This window comes from Vombatus ursinus, unplaced genomic scaffold (genome assembly GCF_900497805.2).
Source record: "Vombatus ursinus unplaced genomic scaffold, bare-nosed wombat genome assembly UNPS02005459.1, whole genome shotgun sequence".
NCBI classification, from domain to species: Eukaryota; Metazoa; Chordata; class Mammalia; order Diprotodontia; family Vombatidae; genus Vombatus; species Vombatus ursinus.
Window position 1 is genome coordinate 14,175,512 of NW_020945237.1, and position 18,615 is coordinate 14,194,126.

The following is an 18,615-nucleotide window of genomic DNA, read 5'->3' on the forward strand; positions in this document are numbered from 1 at the left end:
TGCAGCTCTGTGGGCTGAATCAGCAAAGCAGGGCTTGTGGATGGAAGGCAGTTGCCAAGCAAAAATCATGGAATCCATTGAGTAGGCTGTTTCCAGTAAAGAGACAGGAGAACCCCACAGTCTGTCTATTTGAAATGGGTGTAAAGCAGTAAGATGAAAGAAAATGTGCATTAAAATGTATCCTTTCTTCCTATATTGAGTATACTAATTATCATTGCCATTCAACTGCCTATATGCTGAAAAATCACTACCACTGAAATTATTAGTAGATTTTAAAAGTGGGGGAAAAAAAGGTAACAAATGTGTTTATTTATAGGAACCAGCTTATTTGGGATTCCAAGAAAATAAATTGTTAAAACTTTAAATTACTATTAGTTGGCATGTATTATGTAAACACTATTTGCACTGAATTTATGCCGCACATCTTAAGGTTCAGTTTAAAATGAAGAAAGAGATCAATAGCAAATTATAAAGGGATCCAAATTTAGAGAAGCTAGTGATCTGAGTAACTTTTAGATAAGTCCCAAATATTTTAAAATAGCATAACTCTCACTATAGAATGAGAATATTCCAATCATGTAAGTGCAAAACATTTTGTTTTGCCATTGAAAAGCATCAGAAAATTCAAACACACCAGCATTCTACTCAATTAATAATTGACTTCATTTTGAATTTTCATTATTTTAATCTTCTGCTGAAGAATGCAAAAGGACTAATAGGAAAAAACTCAGTTTGAAAATATAAAGGATGTGTTTGTGACATGTACATGACCCTAGAATGCAAGGCCCAGTTGGGCTGCAGTTGGGAAGGGAACCTTAAATGGAAAATAAGCCTCATTCCTGTCACACTCAAGTGTTTAATGCAAACAAGATTTTGCCACCAGAAGGTTTCAATGCAAAGGATAATACATATCATGATGCATTGTGATTAAAGGACTCAGATTTCAGAAAGAAATGAATTTTTGTTCCATGTGTTCACTTGGCAACCCATTTCTGAAAAGTCTCATTGTAAGCCATGATGTCAAAGATCACTGGTTAGTGTCCCTTTGATGGGTTGTTATTGTGACAGATCGAGCTGCATGCACAACATATAAAATATGTGTTAATTATTGTCTGATGTTAGGTATGGCTCATGTTCCTGATCTAAGTGTTTTTCCAAGCTCACTCAAATGAAAATAAACTTATAAAAGAGGATAAATCAAATGTGAAATTGGAACCCAGCCATTCAGAGGGCTTGCCAAGAGTCTTTACAAAAATCAGTATCTGCTGCACTTAAAATATAATGTGGAATTATTCACATAATGGAGCACATTTAGGTAACTTATTCTGGACTTGGTACAAAGGGGATCTGATTTAACAGCATCATGCACATAGGGGCCATTGGAAGGCAGTATGGATTGCTAAAGGTTTACAATAAATGAGCTCTGTTGCTCAAAAAAAAAAAAATCCCAGCCACAAATCTAATCCATAAAGTGGGAAACTGGCAAAGAGGGGAAAAGTTCATACTGAAGCATTAGGGATAACAGGTGTTTCCCCAAAGAAAATGCTCATGACACCCTCCTTTCACAACAGAAGCAAAGCATGCCTAAACAGGCAAAATGATGACTTGGGCAACAGCCTGACAGTTCACTAATTCATCCTAATTTCCACAAAAGAACAAGAGCATGGCTTTGTAGACTGGCATCAGGGACTCAGAGCCTCTTAATTCAGGTCATTCCTAAGTCTCTTCAGGTACAACTATAGAAATAAAGTAAACTCCCTCCTAAAGATGGGTTCCAACACGATGATATTAAGAAGCACAGGACAGCTGATAGCTTCCTGTAATTTTACAACTTGCTATAGTTACATCTGGTGGAACTGTGTTAGCTCCTTATCATCCCTAATTAATGTAACTATGAGAGGCAGTATGGCATGGTAGATAGAATGCTAGGCTTGGAGTCCAGCAGAGCTGGGTTTGAATCCTGTTTCAAACACTTACTCAGTCTCACCTTGGGCAAATTGTTTCCCCATTAATAAAAACGGGGATCATAATAACACGTAATTTATGGGGCTATTGCTGAGATAATGTATGTAAAGTACTTTGCAAAACTTAAAGCCCTATAGAAATGCCAGTTATGGTGATTATCATGTTTATAATTAATAGCCTTCCATTCCAACACTGTCAGGCTTTTAAAAAAATGCCTTATAATTCTAAGAGGGGACATCATTGTTTGGGGCTCCTCGGATAAGCTTTTCTTGGGACGACTTGAGCTGCAACTAAAACATGCAAAATAGGTTCATTTCTGAAGATTTTTTGTTATACTAGTGTGCAGAAAAAAAATCACGTCTGATAACTCAGAAAGTTTACTTCTGCTTCTGCCTTACAGATCATGGGTTAATCCTAAATTTGTGAAGAAGAAAAAGAAACAATGGTCTGCAACCGCTCGGCCAACGTTTCTAAAAATAATTCTGCCCCTTGGTACCCTGTACTTAAACTTCCTCAATAACCTCTCTATCCTCTCTGTTGCTGGAAGAAGTCTGTGAAAGTGGTTAGGCTTTAAACAGCAAAAACAAAAGCCCTCCCACACACACCAGTGCCCGTGCCAAGTGGCAGTTTATCCTACTACACTGGATGCCACTGCCAGGATGGTAGGGACAGCCTGGGCTTGTCCATCTGAAGTGGCCTGACGGGCTCCCTGGAAAGGTATGATTAGGTAGCAGATTAAATATCAATCAATCAATCAACATTTATCAAGTGCCTAGGATGTGGCAAGTAGTAAGTGATTCAGGCCCAGGTGTTAATCTAACTAGTCTGGGAGGACCATGCTTCTACATTATTAACTTGATTTGTTTGAGGGACAATAAGGAAGAACTAGCAAACAGAGATCTACCAGGTTTAGTTATCATGAGCTGTAAAGTTATCAGTTAAAGAGGTATATCCTACACCTCTGGTTGTGCAGTTCCTAATGACCACACTGTTTTCCAGTTTAGTGATAAGACCCACAACAACACTGGCTGGTTTGATGAGCGCTGTTTAGATGTGGTATCATCCGGACACAAAAGTAGGAGGTACATCTAACGTTCCTTATGCTTCGCTCCTCATTCTGACCCCCTGTGTGTTACATAAGTAAAAAGTTTGGAAGTCCGTCTTGAAAATCTGAAAATGGGAAGACAGGAGGGTTTCCTCTCACCTTCTGATAATTTCTTTGTGTCTACATAGTAAGCCTTAATAAATGCTTGTGGATTGATTATATGTCAACTCTGCCTTGTCAAAGAGGTTCACATTGTGGGCTAGACTGCTGATAAAGTGCCTTTCTACCCCACCCCACCCCCCAATTAATAACAGTCCTCTAGGGTTTGCCCTCTGAAAACATAAACTGAATCTTAACAGTCTTGAGCTACTGACAAATATTACTAGTATGTGTCTCCAACTTGGTGACAGCAAGACAGAAATGATTCATGGTTCCAATAGAATTTAAACTCCTTGAGGGTAGGGACTTTTTCCATTTTTTTGTCTTCATTTTCTCCTTCCCTAGCACAGTGCCTAGTCCATAACAGAAGCTTAACTAATCTTTGCTGAATGAATGACTGGGTTAGGCAGGGAATTCTGGGAAGGGTTTCCAAGAACTCTTAGCAAGCACCATAGGTGCTTTTATTGACCAGCTGGCAAGAAGTTCTATCTTTGCAGGAATGTAATGTCAGAGAATAAGAAGGGGATAAAAAAAAGGTTTAGGTTGTATTTAGGACTATGAAACTTGACAGTTTCCCTTTAACTAATCATCTACTGACAGGGAAATGTGAAATGCTTTTTAACTGATAGAGAAAGAAAGATCCCAAGGATCTGCTGCTGTGCTATTGTGCCCTGGATATTGCCATCCTTGTTACCTTGGCTTCAGTGGCAGTCCAAAGAATCAGATAAAGGTAGTAATTAATTATAATTTGTTACAATTTAAGGAGCACAAAAGAAATGCTGAAAACTGGTTTAGGAAAGTGTTGTTAGCTGTAATGCTATTAGCCACTAATTCTCCTGTAACCTTCAGACAGTAATAGGTAAAGTGTCAGAGACTGTGACAGTCCTTTAATCGCTGGCACAATTTACAATGCATAAGAATCGACAAGACATTTTTTAAACCTATTCGGAAAGTGTCAACAATGATTATTGCTGATATATGCCAATTTCAGGGCAGCTGGTTTCTTTCAAATGAGTTCTAGGTTGTTGGTTATCCGTTCAAAAGAACTTTCTTAATGCGACCCTAGGGTTTTATTATGGCTTTTATTTTACCTAATAAAATCAGATATTATTTTGAGAAAAGCCACAGCAGAGGGTGAAGAGAAAGCTTGTTTGTCTAAACCCCTGAGAACATGGCTTTTTTTTCCCTTAAAGCGGCAGGTCAAATCTCCCAGAAATCAAGTGAGTCCAGTTATGTTTTCTTTTTTACTTGCCTGGCTCCCCTGCTGAGCTGCTAGCTGGCTGGCAGCACGCTAAGACTGTCATTTGTAAAAAGAAGTCCGCTCAGCTATAATTACTAATTTGATGTCACATTGGAATGGCAGTGCAACTGTGAAAAGATCGACCACCGGGGAGCAACGCATTTCCCTGTCTCATTTAGAGGGGGCTGAACTGCTGGAGCCATGAATGGAAGATGCCCTTCCATTAAAAAGAAAAGAATTAAAAGAATAAAACAAGTCAAAGCAGCTGTCAGAATCTAACAACTGTGAAAAAAAAACACCCTACACTTGCCTTTAAAAAAAATTTTAATACAAGACATCTGTACATGCAAGTTCTGATACTTGTTGCCATGAAAGTGATCCCTGCATTGTTGAAATATCACTTCTTTATTTTCATCAGCTTCCCTTTTATTATTATGCTAATGCAAATCACACTAATGACGTGTCAAATGGAAATGGCTGGGATGGGGGCTTGTCTGCACCAGTATCACCAAATATTTGAAATGACAGTTTCAGAACTTGTCATCAAGTTAAAAGTACTGGGTCATGAAACAGTTGTAATGATTGGAAAAAAAATGAGAACCAAGGAGAAGAATTCCAAGGACTAATTAAGTCACTGCCACGGAGGCTTGCCATGAAAAATTCATGATAATAAATTCGGTAGAGTATACGGTGGGACAGTAATTAAAACAGAGTCTGGTTTTCTTAAGACGAGCTTTATTTTGTTTGTAAGTGGCCCCAAAGCTAAAAGGGAAAGGATGATTCAAATAAACAAATCTCAGTCAGCAGTGTACATTTTGGTGAGTTTTCTTTCTTATTTATGGGGACAGAGAACATGATACCACTTTAGGGGTCAAGAATATTGACCAGGAGAGAAGAACAGAGTAGGGACAGTATCTCATTAATCTTTGACACTTAACACAAAGTAGGTGCTTCATAAATGCACCCTGAATGAATGACTGCTAGATTGACCTGAAAATCAGCATGTGGAAGGAAAGTAAAAGACATTGTCAATAGTTTTCACATGTAATTTAAAACATAAAATTCATATCTTCTCAATATTGCTATTAATCATTTAGTATCATGAATGGTTCAGCTGCTACTTTTAAATGTTTTGGTCATACTTGCATTATTGAAGATACATTTATTTCAAGATTGCAGGTAAATAACTACATCATTAAACCAAGATGGCTTTATTACCAAAGCATGTATTGCTACCTCTTATCAAACTCCATTAATAAAAAAAGGAAAAAAAAGTTGTATACTTGTGACCTTCAAACCATTTATCCTCTGCCTTCCAAATTTAGAATTTTTGCACGTACAAAGTAACATCCATATTAATGTGTACATAAAAAATTTTCAATTAGAAAAAAGTCAAATTTAGTTTTTTCCTCCTTCACCTACAAATCAGTTGTTTTGCCTATATAGTACCAAAATGCTGGTTTACTGTTAAAAAACTACAACAACCCAAATTTAGAGATTTTTTTCTAAAACAAGATTGAATTGATTAACTTTTTTCCCCTGGGTGGTTTTTTTTTTCCTTTGGTGGTAGGAGGTATCATTATTCTCACTAAGCTAATGATGTTTTCAGTATAGAACATTTTTCATTTATTTTCAAATTTGTAATGGCTTTTTGATCAATCATTTCAATATTTTGACTAGTTTTTAAAAAAAGTTTTATCAGTGTACTTCCTATTATCTACAACTAAATCTTAAAAAGGAAAAATCAAATTAGAGTAAGGTTCCAGCCCTGTCATTACTAACTCTGTAACCTTAGACATTATCACTTAATTTCTCTTAGCTTCAGTTTCCTAGTAACTCATGGAGTTCTTGTAAGGATCAAATGAGTTCACTTATGTAAACTGCTTTTGAAAACTTTAAAGTGCTATATCAGTATTATTACTGCTGCTGCTTCTACTACAATTGCTATTATTATATGTTACTTGTGTGAAGCTAGACAAGTCATTTAATTGCTACCTGCCTCAGTATCCCCATGTGTAAAATGGGGATAAAAATAGCACCTAAATGAGATTGCATTTGGAAAGCACTTGGAAAATTTGAAAATGATAAATCACTTAATTTTTATCTACATGTGTTATCTTATAATAAATATATTTTCAATAATGCAAGTAAGGCCCAAACATTCAAAAACAATAGCTTTTTTACTTTGGACAAAATACTACTGAAACCTCTGGACCTGTTTCTTCATCTGTGAAATATGGGGCTTATCTGTTTAAAAAAACATACACAATAACTAGCAGATGGTTTCTGAGGTACTCTTTGGGTTCAAAAATCTAGGATTAAGATTTCATTAAAAAAAACTGTCAGTGCCAGGGAGGTTCCAGGTATAGAATTAGAAGCTGTGGAAGACACAAAGTAAGCAGAATAAATCTGGTACCTGCTGTCATGGAGCCTGCAGACTAGTCAGGGAGATAAGACATGTACATAAATAGCCACCACAAAAGATTTTAATAAGAAATTACAAGGAGAAATTAGTTTAGAGAGATAGACTAGTTCTGCACTGAAAATAGCCAAATAAAGATGTCTTAGCCTACCTGCCCTCACTTTACAGCATACAAGATTTCTAGCAAATTTGGCTGCAAAGTGAACTGTTACAGAAACCCCTAAAATCAGATGTGTTCTCACAAGAGGATGCTGAATTGTCTGGTAAAGAGTATATGCCTGGATATACAGTTCAACTGGGATCAAACTGGGACAGAAGGCAAGAAAGAATAGAGACTCTGGTTCTTGGCAGACCAAAAATGGAGTCACAGCCCCAAGAGCATAACTCCCATCAGCGACTCTCCTTTTGGCTGAGCCTTAGGACAGGACAGTCAGAATGGGGATCTTCAGTTCTTGGAAGAATACAGAAACAGCAGCCCGGCGTAAGAGGTCCCAGAGAGAAGGTTTTGAACTTTCCAAGCCAAAAAAGGACAGAAAGATAATCTCAAGACACTTATCTTCTGACTTCTGTACTTTGAAATCTCAATGCCTGCTGCCAGGTCAGCAGTGGTGATTTTCAAGCCTAAAAGGCAGTCCTTTTGATTCATGTTACCACCACTTATAAAACTCAGAATACTCTATTTAAACATGTTTAAAAACATAATGAAGGCACCAAGATGGCAGTGTTGGAGATAATTCCTACACATCTGGGATTTTTCTTGGGAAAAATCTTAGAAATTATCTTTTACTCTCTATGGAGGTAAGGGAATTAATGGGAGAGGGGAAATTGTTTCCCCCAATGACTTTATGCACTAATGCATGAATTCTCCAGATTCAGAATTTTTTTGAGTTTACAATAATAGGACTAGGGAGAGAACTGTAGTCTTCATAATTTCACATGTGAATGGTCCTACATTTGAACACTTGCTGTATTTGTATTTTGGATCAGTCTTATGATTTCATTGGCAAAGGGAACTCCTGGGCCTCTGTTCTGCAACTTTCAATGTTAGGGATTTGTCCAGGGCAGGAGGAAGTTAAGTGACTTGCCCAGGATCATAGAGTAAGTAGAGGCAAGATTTGAACCCTTCTTCTTAACTTCAAGGCTAGCTTTCTAATCATACCACTCAATGCTCCACCCATTCCCTTCTCCCACCCAAAGCACACATATGACATTAGGATCTATAAAACCTCCTGACCTATAAAGTGGTAATTGTATCTTTAAACATCCTGCTTTAGATGAAAATTTTAAACTATGCTGAAAGACAAATGTTTGCTCCTTTCTCTCCTCTATTACTTTCATTTGGTTTTAGCTTTCATATTAATTGCCAAGTTAACTCTCTTTCCTCAGCATCTGTTCCCCTTTCAAAGCAAAGGAGCACCATTCCCTGAGGTTTAAGAGACCATTCCTCTGTTAATAGAACCTAAGAAATCAAAACAAATGGACCAGAGACAAGTGATGGCAGTTTCAGCTGTGGTCTTGAGAGACTCGATAAATTGTAGAAAAAGAGGGGAAATTTTGCCGACAATCAGGTGTCACAATGGACTCAGTTCTTCTTCAGAAGCTGCTAGTTAGGTTGGCATTTTGTCTAAAAGTTGAAAAGTGCTCCTGGATCTTAACTGTCCAGGCATTTCTTCCTGGGAGAAAGAGAGATGGGGAAAAAGCCCACCACCCTTCTGGATTTCTTATGGGTTTAAAATCAAAATCTTGAGTCAGGAGGGGTATGGGAGCTTGTGGTCAATCAAGTTTGTCTCTCCTGGCCATGTTGGGGTCGTCAATATGATTTACACAGGAAGATTCAAGGGCAAAGATACAGTAACAGATGTACCCACTGAAACAAATACCAAAGAGGGGTCCTTACTGGAAAGTCACAGGAATGCTGATCTTAGACTCTGGGATCATGGATGGTTGATGCTGTTCAAAAGGGATTTATTGAAGAAAACACAACTTTATGCCTAGCATTTGTGTGAAGTATTGAAAAGACAGTGCTACAACATACCCTGAAATGAAAATGGTAGAAAGCAATGAAGTGGCTCAGTGGAGAAAGTTCCAGGCCTGGAGTCAGGAAAACCTGAGTTCAAATCCAGCCTCAGTCAGACACTAGCTATGTGACTCTGGGTAAGTCACTTAATCCCTGTTTGCCTCAGTTTCCTCATTTGTAAAACAGGGATAATAATAACACCTACCTCCCAGGGATAGTGTAAGGATCAAATGAGATAATAATTGTAAAGCTCTTAGTACAGTGCCTGGCACATAGTAACTGCTATATAAATGTCATTTGTTATTATTATTATTAGGTTACCTAAAATCAAATGATCTAGGAAAAACAAACAAAAGATTTGTATTCCTTCAATTTTTTTAAACAAACAAAAATGTATTTATTTTAATGTTACAGAATTATGGAAGATGAGAGTTGGAAGGGTGTTATAGAACATCTAACCTAATTCCTTTACAGAAGAAAAAAGTGAAACCCAGAGAAGATGGATTTGTCTGAGGTCACACTGCTAGATAACAGTAGCGTTAAGTCTGGATCTCTGGGCATCTGACTCTTTATCTAATTGTCTTTTCATCACATTGTGTTGGGTTATGCCTGTCCATGAGGTTCCTGAGTCTACCAAGGAGGAACTACGCTTTCATAAGCACTTTGTATGTTAAATATGAAATCCTACTTTTCCAATACCTTACAAGTTAATACTAATCTCATTACTCAAGGGATCCCAGCTCAGTTCCATAATATGGTTTTCACTACTCACAGCCAAAGGGGGAGAAGAAAAAGTATGATGATGGAAGAGAGAGAAAGAGAAGAAGAGAAAGGGAGAGAAAGAAAAAAAGAAAAAGGAAGGGAGGAAGAAAAGGAGGTAAAGAAGGAAGAAGGAAAGAAAAAGAGAAAGAGAAAGAGGAAGGAAGAGAGAGAGAGAGAGAAAGAGAGAGAGAGAGAGAGAGGGAGAGAGAGAAAGAGAAGGAAAAGGGGAAGGAAAAAAAGAAAGGGAAAGGGTAAAGGCTAAGGGAACTGAAGGAAATTGGCCAGATGCATATAATGAACAATTTCACCCAATCTCAGACATACTACCAGGTAGGAACTGGAAGGAAAAAAAAAAACAAAAAACTAAACAACTATAACATTACTGTACCTTTTCTTTGTCACTAGCTTCTCTAGCCACAGTAGACCCCTGAAAAAGAAAGACTGTATGAAAATACGTACAAAGAGAAGCAATGTCCACATTTTAAAAGAGGGTAATATTCCCTGACATCAATATGATAGAAGAGAAATTTTTCCAAGGGCCAAGAAAGCCACAGAGGTAATCTGGGGGAAACCTCAGTGTGGGTTAGGCACAGAATGACCTCAGCCATCACTGAGAACCAAAATCTGTTTTGAAGGGAAGTTGCTGGATGGAAGACGGCAGTTCATGGACAAACGTCTGCATTTCTAGTTCATCGCTTTTCATTTTCTTTGTACTTTCCCCTCTCTGGTTATTCCCACAAATCCTCCAAATCTTTTCTGGCTGAGGTCAATTGGATTCATTTCCCTTGTGTTCCTTCCTACCATGTCTAGATCAGATAATGATAACAGCTAACATTTATAGAGCGCTTGACGCATTGCCAAGTTCTTCACAAATATTATCTCATTTGATCCTCAGAAATAACCTGGGAGGTGAGTGCTATCATTATTCCCATTTTACAGTTGAAGAAGCTGAGGCAGACAGCAGCTAAGTAATTTGTTTAAGGTCACACCCCTAGCAAGTATCTGGGGGAAGATGTGAACTCAGGTCTTCCTGACTTTAGAATCAGTGCTTTATCCACTGTGCCACCTAGCTGTCATGACCGTACGAAATCTTGCTCACAACAATACTCACATATCTTGTGGTTGTACTGTCCCATTTGTAAGCTAGGTACTCAGTCCACTGGTCAGTTGAAAGAGCTGTGTCCATACTAACTCCTCTCTGACCTCACGTCTGACCGTGGACCAGAGGAAAGCCTGAGCTGACGTGTAAGTGTTTTTTGGTTCCTGCTGGCTCTTCTTCTCATGCCTTGGACATCTCTGTTCTGGGGGCCACGTGGTATGGTGAAGAAAAGAATGAATTAGGAGTCAGGAGACTTGATTTCTAGTCTCCGATATGCCACTGTCTGCGTGGACTTGAATCAATCACTCGACCCTGGATGCCACGTACCAGAGGTCCACAAATCCAAAAGGGATGTTGGAGGACCTCCTGTTCAAATGCCTCCTTCTACAGCTTAAGAAGTTGCGGCAGGGAGGTGGCTTTCCCCAGGTTGCACAGGTAGTAGCCATTGGAGGACTCCAGAGCCAATGCCATCGGCTTTTCTGGTCTACCCTGTATATCAATGTCCAGGCATAGCAGGTGGATTCTCAATTACTGCCCAAGTACTCTGCCATGAGGGGCAGCTAGGTGGCACCATAGTACACAGAGCACTGGGCCTGGAGTCAAGGAAGACTCATCTTCCCAAGTTCAAATCTGACTTAGACACTTATTACCTGTGTGACTCTGAGCAAGTCACTTAATCCTCAGTTTCCTCATCTGTAAAATGAGCTGGAGAAGGAAATGGCAAACTACTCTAATAATCCCCAATGGGGTCACGAAGAGTCAGATACGACTGAACATCAATACTCTACCATGAACCTTACCCCCAGAATTCCAGGGGTCATATATGGACCAATTTTTTCAAAAAGGCCTGGCATTTGGGGATGCCACCACCCACCCTTACTTGTGCTTATTCCTTATCTTCCTCGAATCTTTCTTTCTTTTCAGGTTAGTCAAAAGCATCTGCTAGTTTTTCTTTCTTGTTTCCTTTGGTAAAAGTAGCTCAGTCCCTCATTCATTTTTATTGCAATTGGCATTGATTATGTTTTTGTTTCTAAATAGCTATATTGAATTAGAAACTCCAGGCTGGAGAGAACTGGCATGTGCTCAGAAGGCGCTCCCCTCACTCCTGATAGCTGTCCTGCCTTCCAAAGGGACTGCAGGCCATGAAAATGAAATGATGCGGCCAAGAGGGGCTTGGACGACTGGCCTATTTCCTGATGAGCCAAGGCTGAGCTTGAGATTTTCTAAGAGGACTGGAGGAAAGAATCTGGAGTCATGAGAGAGAATAGGCAGCTAAACAGAGCAGTGGATAGAGCGCTGGACCTAGAAATGGGAAAACTTGAGTTTAAACCTAGCTTCTTAGACTTAGTTTCCTCATTTGTAAAATGGGGGTAACAAACCACCCATCTCCCAGGGTTGTTGTGAGGATCAAATGAAATTACATATATAAAGCATTTTGTAAACCTTAACACACTATATAAATGCTGATTATGATGATGATGTCATTTCATCTGGTATATATCCCAGGACAGCTAAGAGGATATTCAATATACTGGGGAAGAGAGTTGATTTCTTACCTTTCTCTTAATTCTAAACTTGTTGCCATGGAAAACTTCATTACCATTCAAGAAATTTTGTTTTGTTTTCAATATGAGAGATATCAAAATGAAGCTCCAGTTTGGGCCTCTTTTTTTTTTTTTTTTTTAAAGCTTGACCTGTGATTTCATTGGTGTAGGGAATTCCATGAAGATCAGTGCTCACACCATATTTTGTAGAGAAGCAAATTAAAAACCCACACCACGGATATTCACTCTTCCATTGGGAATTGCCCAGAGCATTAATAAGTTGAATGACTTGTCAAGTGACACAAAGTTTGTATATTTTAGAGATAGGACTTAGACTCAGGTCTTCCTGACTACAGACACCATCTGTCTATCTACTAAGCCATGAGGACTTTTCAGACTAATTTTAAATGTTCACATAAATACTAGCTACCATTTAAACAGTTGAGCCCACCTGATAAGAGAGGAGTAAAGTATCTTGTGTTCTGTTCCAAGTAAGGAAGCTATGATCCATCATAACTTACATAAGAGTAGACTGAAGCCATGTGATTATGAAGCTACCAACTGTCAAGTCTCTAGCTCAGTGGTTCTCAGCTTCCTGGGACCAGTGGTCATCTGAAAGAACCATGCAATGGTCCAAGAGCCTGATGTTTATGCAGGGAAAGAGAGGGAAGAGAGGGGAAACATAAAGACTGTTTGGCAGCCAATGCAATGATTGCAATATTCAGGCTGCCTTCCACACACAGCCAAAAATCCAGATGCAATGGTGTAACACTTCTTTTCCCTTTAGGTATTTCTACATATTTCACAAATGTCTCCCTTTACACCCTAATTCCCAACAATTAATATTTCTAAACTGAATGTTTTTAATGGGTGCTTTTAACAGCTGAACAAAGCTGACAATATTAGGCACAGGGAAAAATATTTTATTATACTCTATATCCTGAGCTATCTAACCAAATGTTTTTGGTTAGATATACCCAGTTTTTGATTCTCAGTGAAGTCTTATTTCCAAGTAGCTGCAAATCATGTGCCTGGAAGACAATTCAGCCAAATTTTAATGAATATACAATGAAAAATTATGAACTGAAATAAGTAAAATCAAAGGTTTCCATCATACATCTTGGTTATGAAAATGGTGCAAACCATGAGAACTCTACCCCATTTAAAAAAAACTTGGCCGGAACTAAATATTTCCAGAAACTAAATAAACAACACAGCTATTCTACTTACAAAAAGGGATGCTAGAATGGGGAATCTTAATCTTTGTGTGTGTGTGCGTACACATCTATGTATGTATGTGTGTATACATATATACACACACATATATACATACATACATGTGTGTGTGTATGTATGTGTGTATATATATATATATATATATATATATGAAGAAGTCCAGTAAAAATGGACACTAGCTTTCCATTTGTTGTTGTTTGGTCTTTTCAGTTGTGTCCAACTCTTCATGACCCTATTTGGGGTTTTCTTGGCAAAGATACTGGAGTGGTTTGCCATTTCCTTCTCTAGCTCATTTTATAGATGAGGAACTGAGGCAACAAGGGTTAAGTGACTTGCCCAGGGTCACACAGTGAGTAAGTGTCTGAGGCCATATTTGAACACAGGAAGATGAATCTTCCTAACTCCATGCCTTGCACTCTTATCCACTATACCACCTTTCTTTCCACAGTGCCTTCTAAAAGACTAAGATATAATTAAGGCCCTATTACCTGCCACCCCCTAACCCTAGTGAAATATTCATTTTTTTTAAATAAGATGTGGCTTCATTTCCATCCATTAGCATCTACTTTAATTTAGCAAGTATCTTTCCCCACCCAGGCAGCCAGGTATTGTAGTAGCTAAATTGCTGGGCCTGGAGTTAAGAAGATCTGAATTCAAATCCAGTGTTAGGCACTTAATAGTTGTGTGGCCCTTGACAAGTCATTTCACATTTATCTGCCTCAGTTTCCTCAACTGCAAAATGAGGATAACAACAGCACCTACCTCCCCAGGTTGTTGTGGGCATCAAATGAGATAATATTTGTAAAGTGCTTAGTACAGTGTTGGACACACAACAGACGCTTAATAAATGTTTGTTACCTTCCCTTTCCGATCAATATTGCCCTGTGCTCACACGTGAAACTTGTAGAAATGTCTTTAGGTAGAGCCCACAAGGATTAGTTATTCTAGTTTTCTAGACTTTTTGTTGTGCAATTGGAAGGACTCCTCCATCTGAACCACCAGATAATGTCTTTACTCTGACATGAGTTCCAAACTATCCTGTATACATCTTGTTTGTACAAAGCTATTTGAATGTTTTCTCACCTATTAGACTATCAGTTCCTTGAGAGCAGGGGCGGTGTTTTGCTTTATTTTACATCTCCCAATACTTAGCACAGTGCTTTACATACCACAGATGCTTAATAAATGCTTCTGACTTATTGCTGATTTTGACAATTTGGACTGAGCAATATGAGATGAAATGAATGAAGAATACAGCCCCCTTTAGGACAGAGCAAAGATCGGCTTTGTCTTTGCGTCCCTCGAGATCGGCACTGTTACTTATACGTGTGTCTAATACACACATACAAGTGTCTAATAAATATTAAATTGAATAGAAGTAAGTGATGACTACCATTGAATCACAAGATGGTTCTCACCTTTAAATCATATTTCCTATAAACAGATAAACGGTGGCTGAACACATTTCTTGTAACAATCACGTATATTTCCACTCCATCAACATTAAGCCGGTACATGCCCAAAAACTGAGGAAGAAGGGTAACCCCATGGCATTCCACAATGTACTGTATTGGAGAGAAAGGGGAGAGAGAGGAGAGCAATTATTCAAGCAGCAGATATTCATGAAGATCAAAGGTGCAACACCCTTTCATCTGATATGCGTAAACAGAAAAAGCTTCCTTACAGCTTATTTACAGAAAATAACTACATTTGTGTTAATGAAAACCAGGTCTAGGTTAAACTTGTGATACACACAACAAGCACATAATAAGTCACACTTCTTTTTACACACAGAGAAGTTTTATCCTAGTGGAAAATGTCCAAATTGCTTTGTAGAGTTATAAATCTTGCACAGAAGACAAGGTAACTACCCAAACACATAAATGATGGTGTCCTTCCATAATTCTTTTAAAGTAATTCCCCTTTATTTGCTTTCTCCATGTACCAACTCTAAACTAGATATTAACTTTAACTGTACCTTACCTACCATGCCACTAAAATGACCTTTTTAAAAACTGAGCTAAGAGGCTTTCGAGGACACCTGGCTCAATAATTAAAGTAGATGAAATGAAAGTCACTTTGGGGAAAGAGTATATAACACTCCACATTAAGAAGGCTCACTTCTGGTTCTAGTTTCTGAGCTAGAACTCGGTCAAATGGGAAAAGTATCTAACTCTTAGAAATACTATTGAATAGGCTGGCTCTGGATGGTAAAAAGCCAAAGACAGAATTTCTTTGAGGTAGAGGATAGGGTGTAAGACCAGCTCTTATTCTGCCATCTCTTCCTTCTCCTCTCTCTAAAGCTGGGGAATGGAATCTTCAGCCTTCTACTTCATTTCATCCAGTCCTTAGGACAAATACCAAGAGATGATTCAAATTATACAAACAGTTGCCACCCCCCCCAAACCTTAATAACTTCAAAATTTTTTATTGATAATATCCTAAAAGGTCTCAAGACAGAGATACTACTCTATGAAATCAGATCTTTTCTGCTGCAAAGTCAACTGCTATACTCCCTGGAATACAGAGCTTGGAGGTTGTTGTTTTTTCTTTCCCCCAACTGAAAATGAGGAAAGGACTTTAAGAATAAAGTTGCTTTAAACTTCAAGGACAGCAAATGCTGTCAGTGTTTAACCACTTAAGAAATCTTTAGTCTTTATTCCTCTTTTCCACTCTCCACCCATTCCCTAAAATAGAATGACTTTGATCTCTCCCCCTCTTAGATCTTTAGCAAATATGGAAGCTTTGTCTCTGTTTATCCCTTAAGGGGCCATAACATAGAACTGAATTTTTAACGAATTTGTTATTTATTGAATTTTCCTTAAAATCCTATTCTGACACCTCACTGTATTGTGAAATGAACCTTGCTTTCTTGAGGGGTATGTCAAGCTCTGGTAAATCCTACCATGTGATAAAGGTTTTGAGCAGGATTCCGGCAACAGAGCATACAAAGTTTGTCATCCAACAATCAACTTAGCAAATTCAGAGAGACATCACCAGAAAGTTGGCCACAAGGTGATGCATTTTTTAGGTCATAGGAACTCACAAGGCTCCTCAAATAAGCATGGATGATTTGAGTCTGTGTGGGCACAGGAAGTAATGACACACACACAAAAATCATCCATCCTTGACGTAGTGAAGTAAGATGTATTTTGTGAACAATCTAATTTATAAATTTATAAAGCAGACAAGTAGGACGTTTTCTATTTCCCTCAAAAGAAAGGGTAAAATAAATTGAATTTTGCTTGATGTGGACTTTGTTTATTTTTTTCCTATTAGTAGAGTCTCTCACTTGAAAAAAAAAGGTTTCTCATCTCCACACTAAAGATATAAAGAATTCACTGGCCACAGATATGTATGGGAACCCATTAAAATAATAATAACTGCAGACTTTCATCACACACACAAAACTCTTAAAAATGCAAATGTTAGAGTTAGCTATTTCATGTTTGAACAAAACATCGAATTTCCAGTTGAACAGCTCCAATCAGCATGTCCTGAACAATGTGTTATTCATGTTAGAATCCAAACTCCCTGATGCCACAGAAAGATTCTTTTTACTGAATTCTGTTTTTAAGCACATTCTATACAACATCCCACAGTGTGGACATTCAGTGAAAATTAGTTATGGATGATGACAATAGAGAAAACTTCCAAAAATTGCATGAAAAACAATCAGCCTGTTATTTTTTCAGAGAACAGTAACATAACACATTCAAACCTCACTGATCATATATCACAGTTTAAAACAAAACAATATTTTAAAAAAACTGAGTTGAGCTATGTCATATGTAAGTCACCAGGTAAGTCATTACACACTGTAACATGTCAGGCAGCTTCATATAGCTGCTTAAATACATTCGGTTCAAATGTGACTAGATCCACTTAGATGTTACCACTTTATCCAAGGAAATGTTTTGCCTGTGCTTTAAGGCCCAGGTAGGGACTTTCACAATGTGTGCGCACTCATGTGTACACACACACACACACACACACACACACACACACACACCTTTAATGCAAATTTCAAAATATACTCCATGGGCACTCATTCTTCCAAGCACCATTGTCAGCTAATGCCTAGAGCCTCCAGTTGCTTTAAATATGATAACTCTGGCCTCCTGAGGGAGAAAAAATGGAAACCTATGTGATTTATATGAAAAAAGGCTGAGATTTTTCCTCATGCTGGTCATAATAAATGCAGAATATTTATGGAAGTAAAAAAAGATGACATATATCTGCCATTGGAAGAAAAAAAAAAGAAAAATTTACTACAGTGAAATGATTATTGAATGATGCCTTTTCCTGTTAGAAAAATTGCTGTTAATGGTGTGGTGAAGTTAAGGTCAACTTAGGCAATGCTGAAAAGATTTAGTTCGTTTTAAACATTCTGGAAATTGTATTTTTAAGACATTTTCCTACTTTTAAATGATGCTAGAGTACCAGACAAATCTGGGTAAATTTTATATAAAACAAATCTACTAAAATGATGAATTTATGTGACTTTTACCTTTAAATTACTTCTCCCCCAGCATATAAAAAATTATATTGTAAGATGTAAAAAGTTAAATTATTCAAAGTACTACTTTGGAATGAGACAAGGGTTGGGCAGGGGAGTGGTGATGGCAACATTGGGGTTGGGGGGAGAGAAAAGGTTAGGAGAAACATTGTGTCTCTAAAAGGGATTTAAAATTCATTCAAATTGGGTAATTAGCTCTAAATTTAATTTTGCTTCTAAACTCTAAACTCCAAAAGTACATTTGTGCTCATAAAACAGATAAATGGTGACCAACTTTTTCATTGTATCATTAATCAAGTCATTGCTTAGAGAAAATGTAGTTTTTAGAATATACACCAGGAAGCCAAATGAATATTAGGGCACAAGAGGTCCCATGTTGCCTTAGAAATATTCAGCAATAATATTTTCAACACACATTTATTAAGCACCTGGTGTGCAAAGCCCTGCACTAGGTACTGAGGATACAAAGATAAGACATAGTCCTTCACTTTAAGGAGATTACAGAAACATGTAAACAAATTATTATAACACAAAGTAAAACACATGAGCCAAAGAAAGGGCCATAGCTGGGTCCAAGAAGATAAAGAATTTTTGACTGGGGAGATTA

General features: G+C 37.9%; 1 protein-coding gene across 1 annotated transcript in view; it reads right to left on the bottom strand.

Moving 5' to 3' along the window:
- PIP4K2A (phosphatidylinositol-5-phosphate 4-kinase type 2 alpha) overlaps positions 1-18,615 on the bottom strand; it is a 204,204-nt gene that overhangs the window by 24,200 nt on the left and 161,389 nt on the right. The window contains exons 5-6 of the mRNA XM_027847829.1: positions 14,908-15,054; positions 9,999-10,037 (exon numbers count right to left, since the gene is read on the bottom strand). Coding sequence (XP_027703630.1) covers positions 9,999-10,037; positions 14,908-15,054 — 186 coding nt within the window. The remainder of the gene's footprint in view (positions 1-9,998; positions 10,038-14,907; positions 15,055-18,615) is intronic.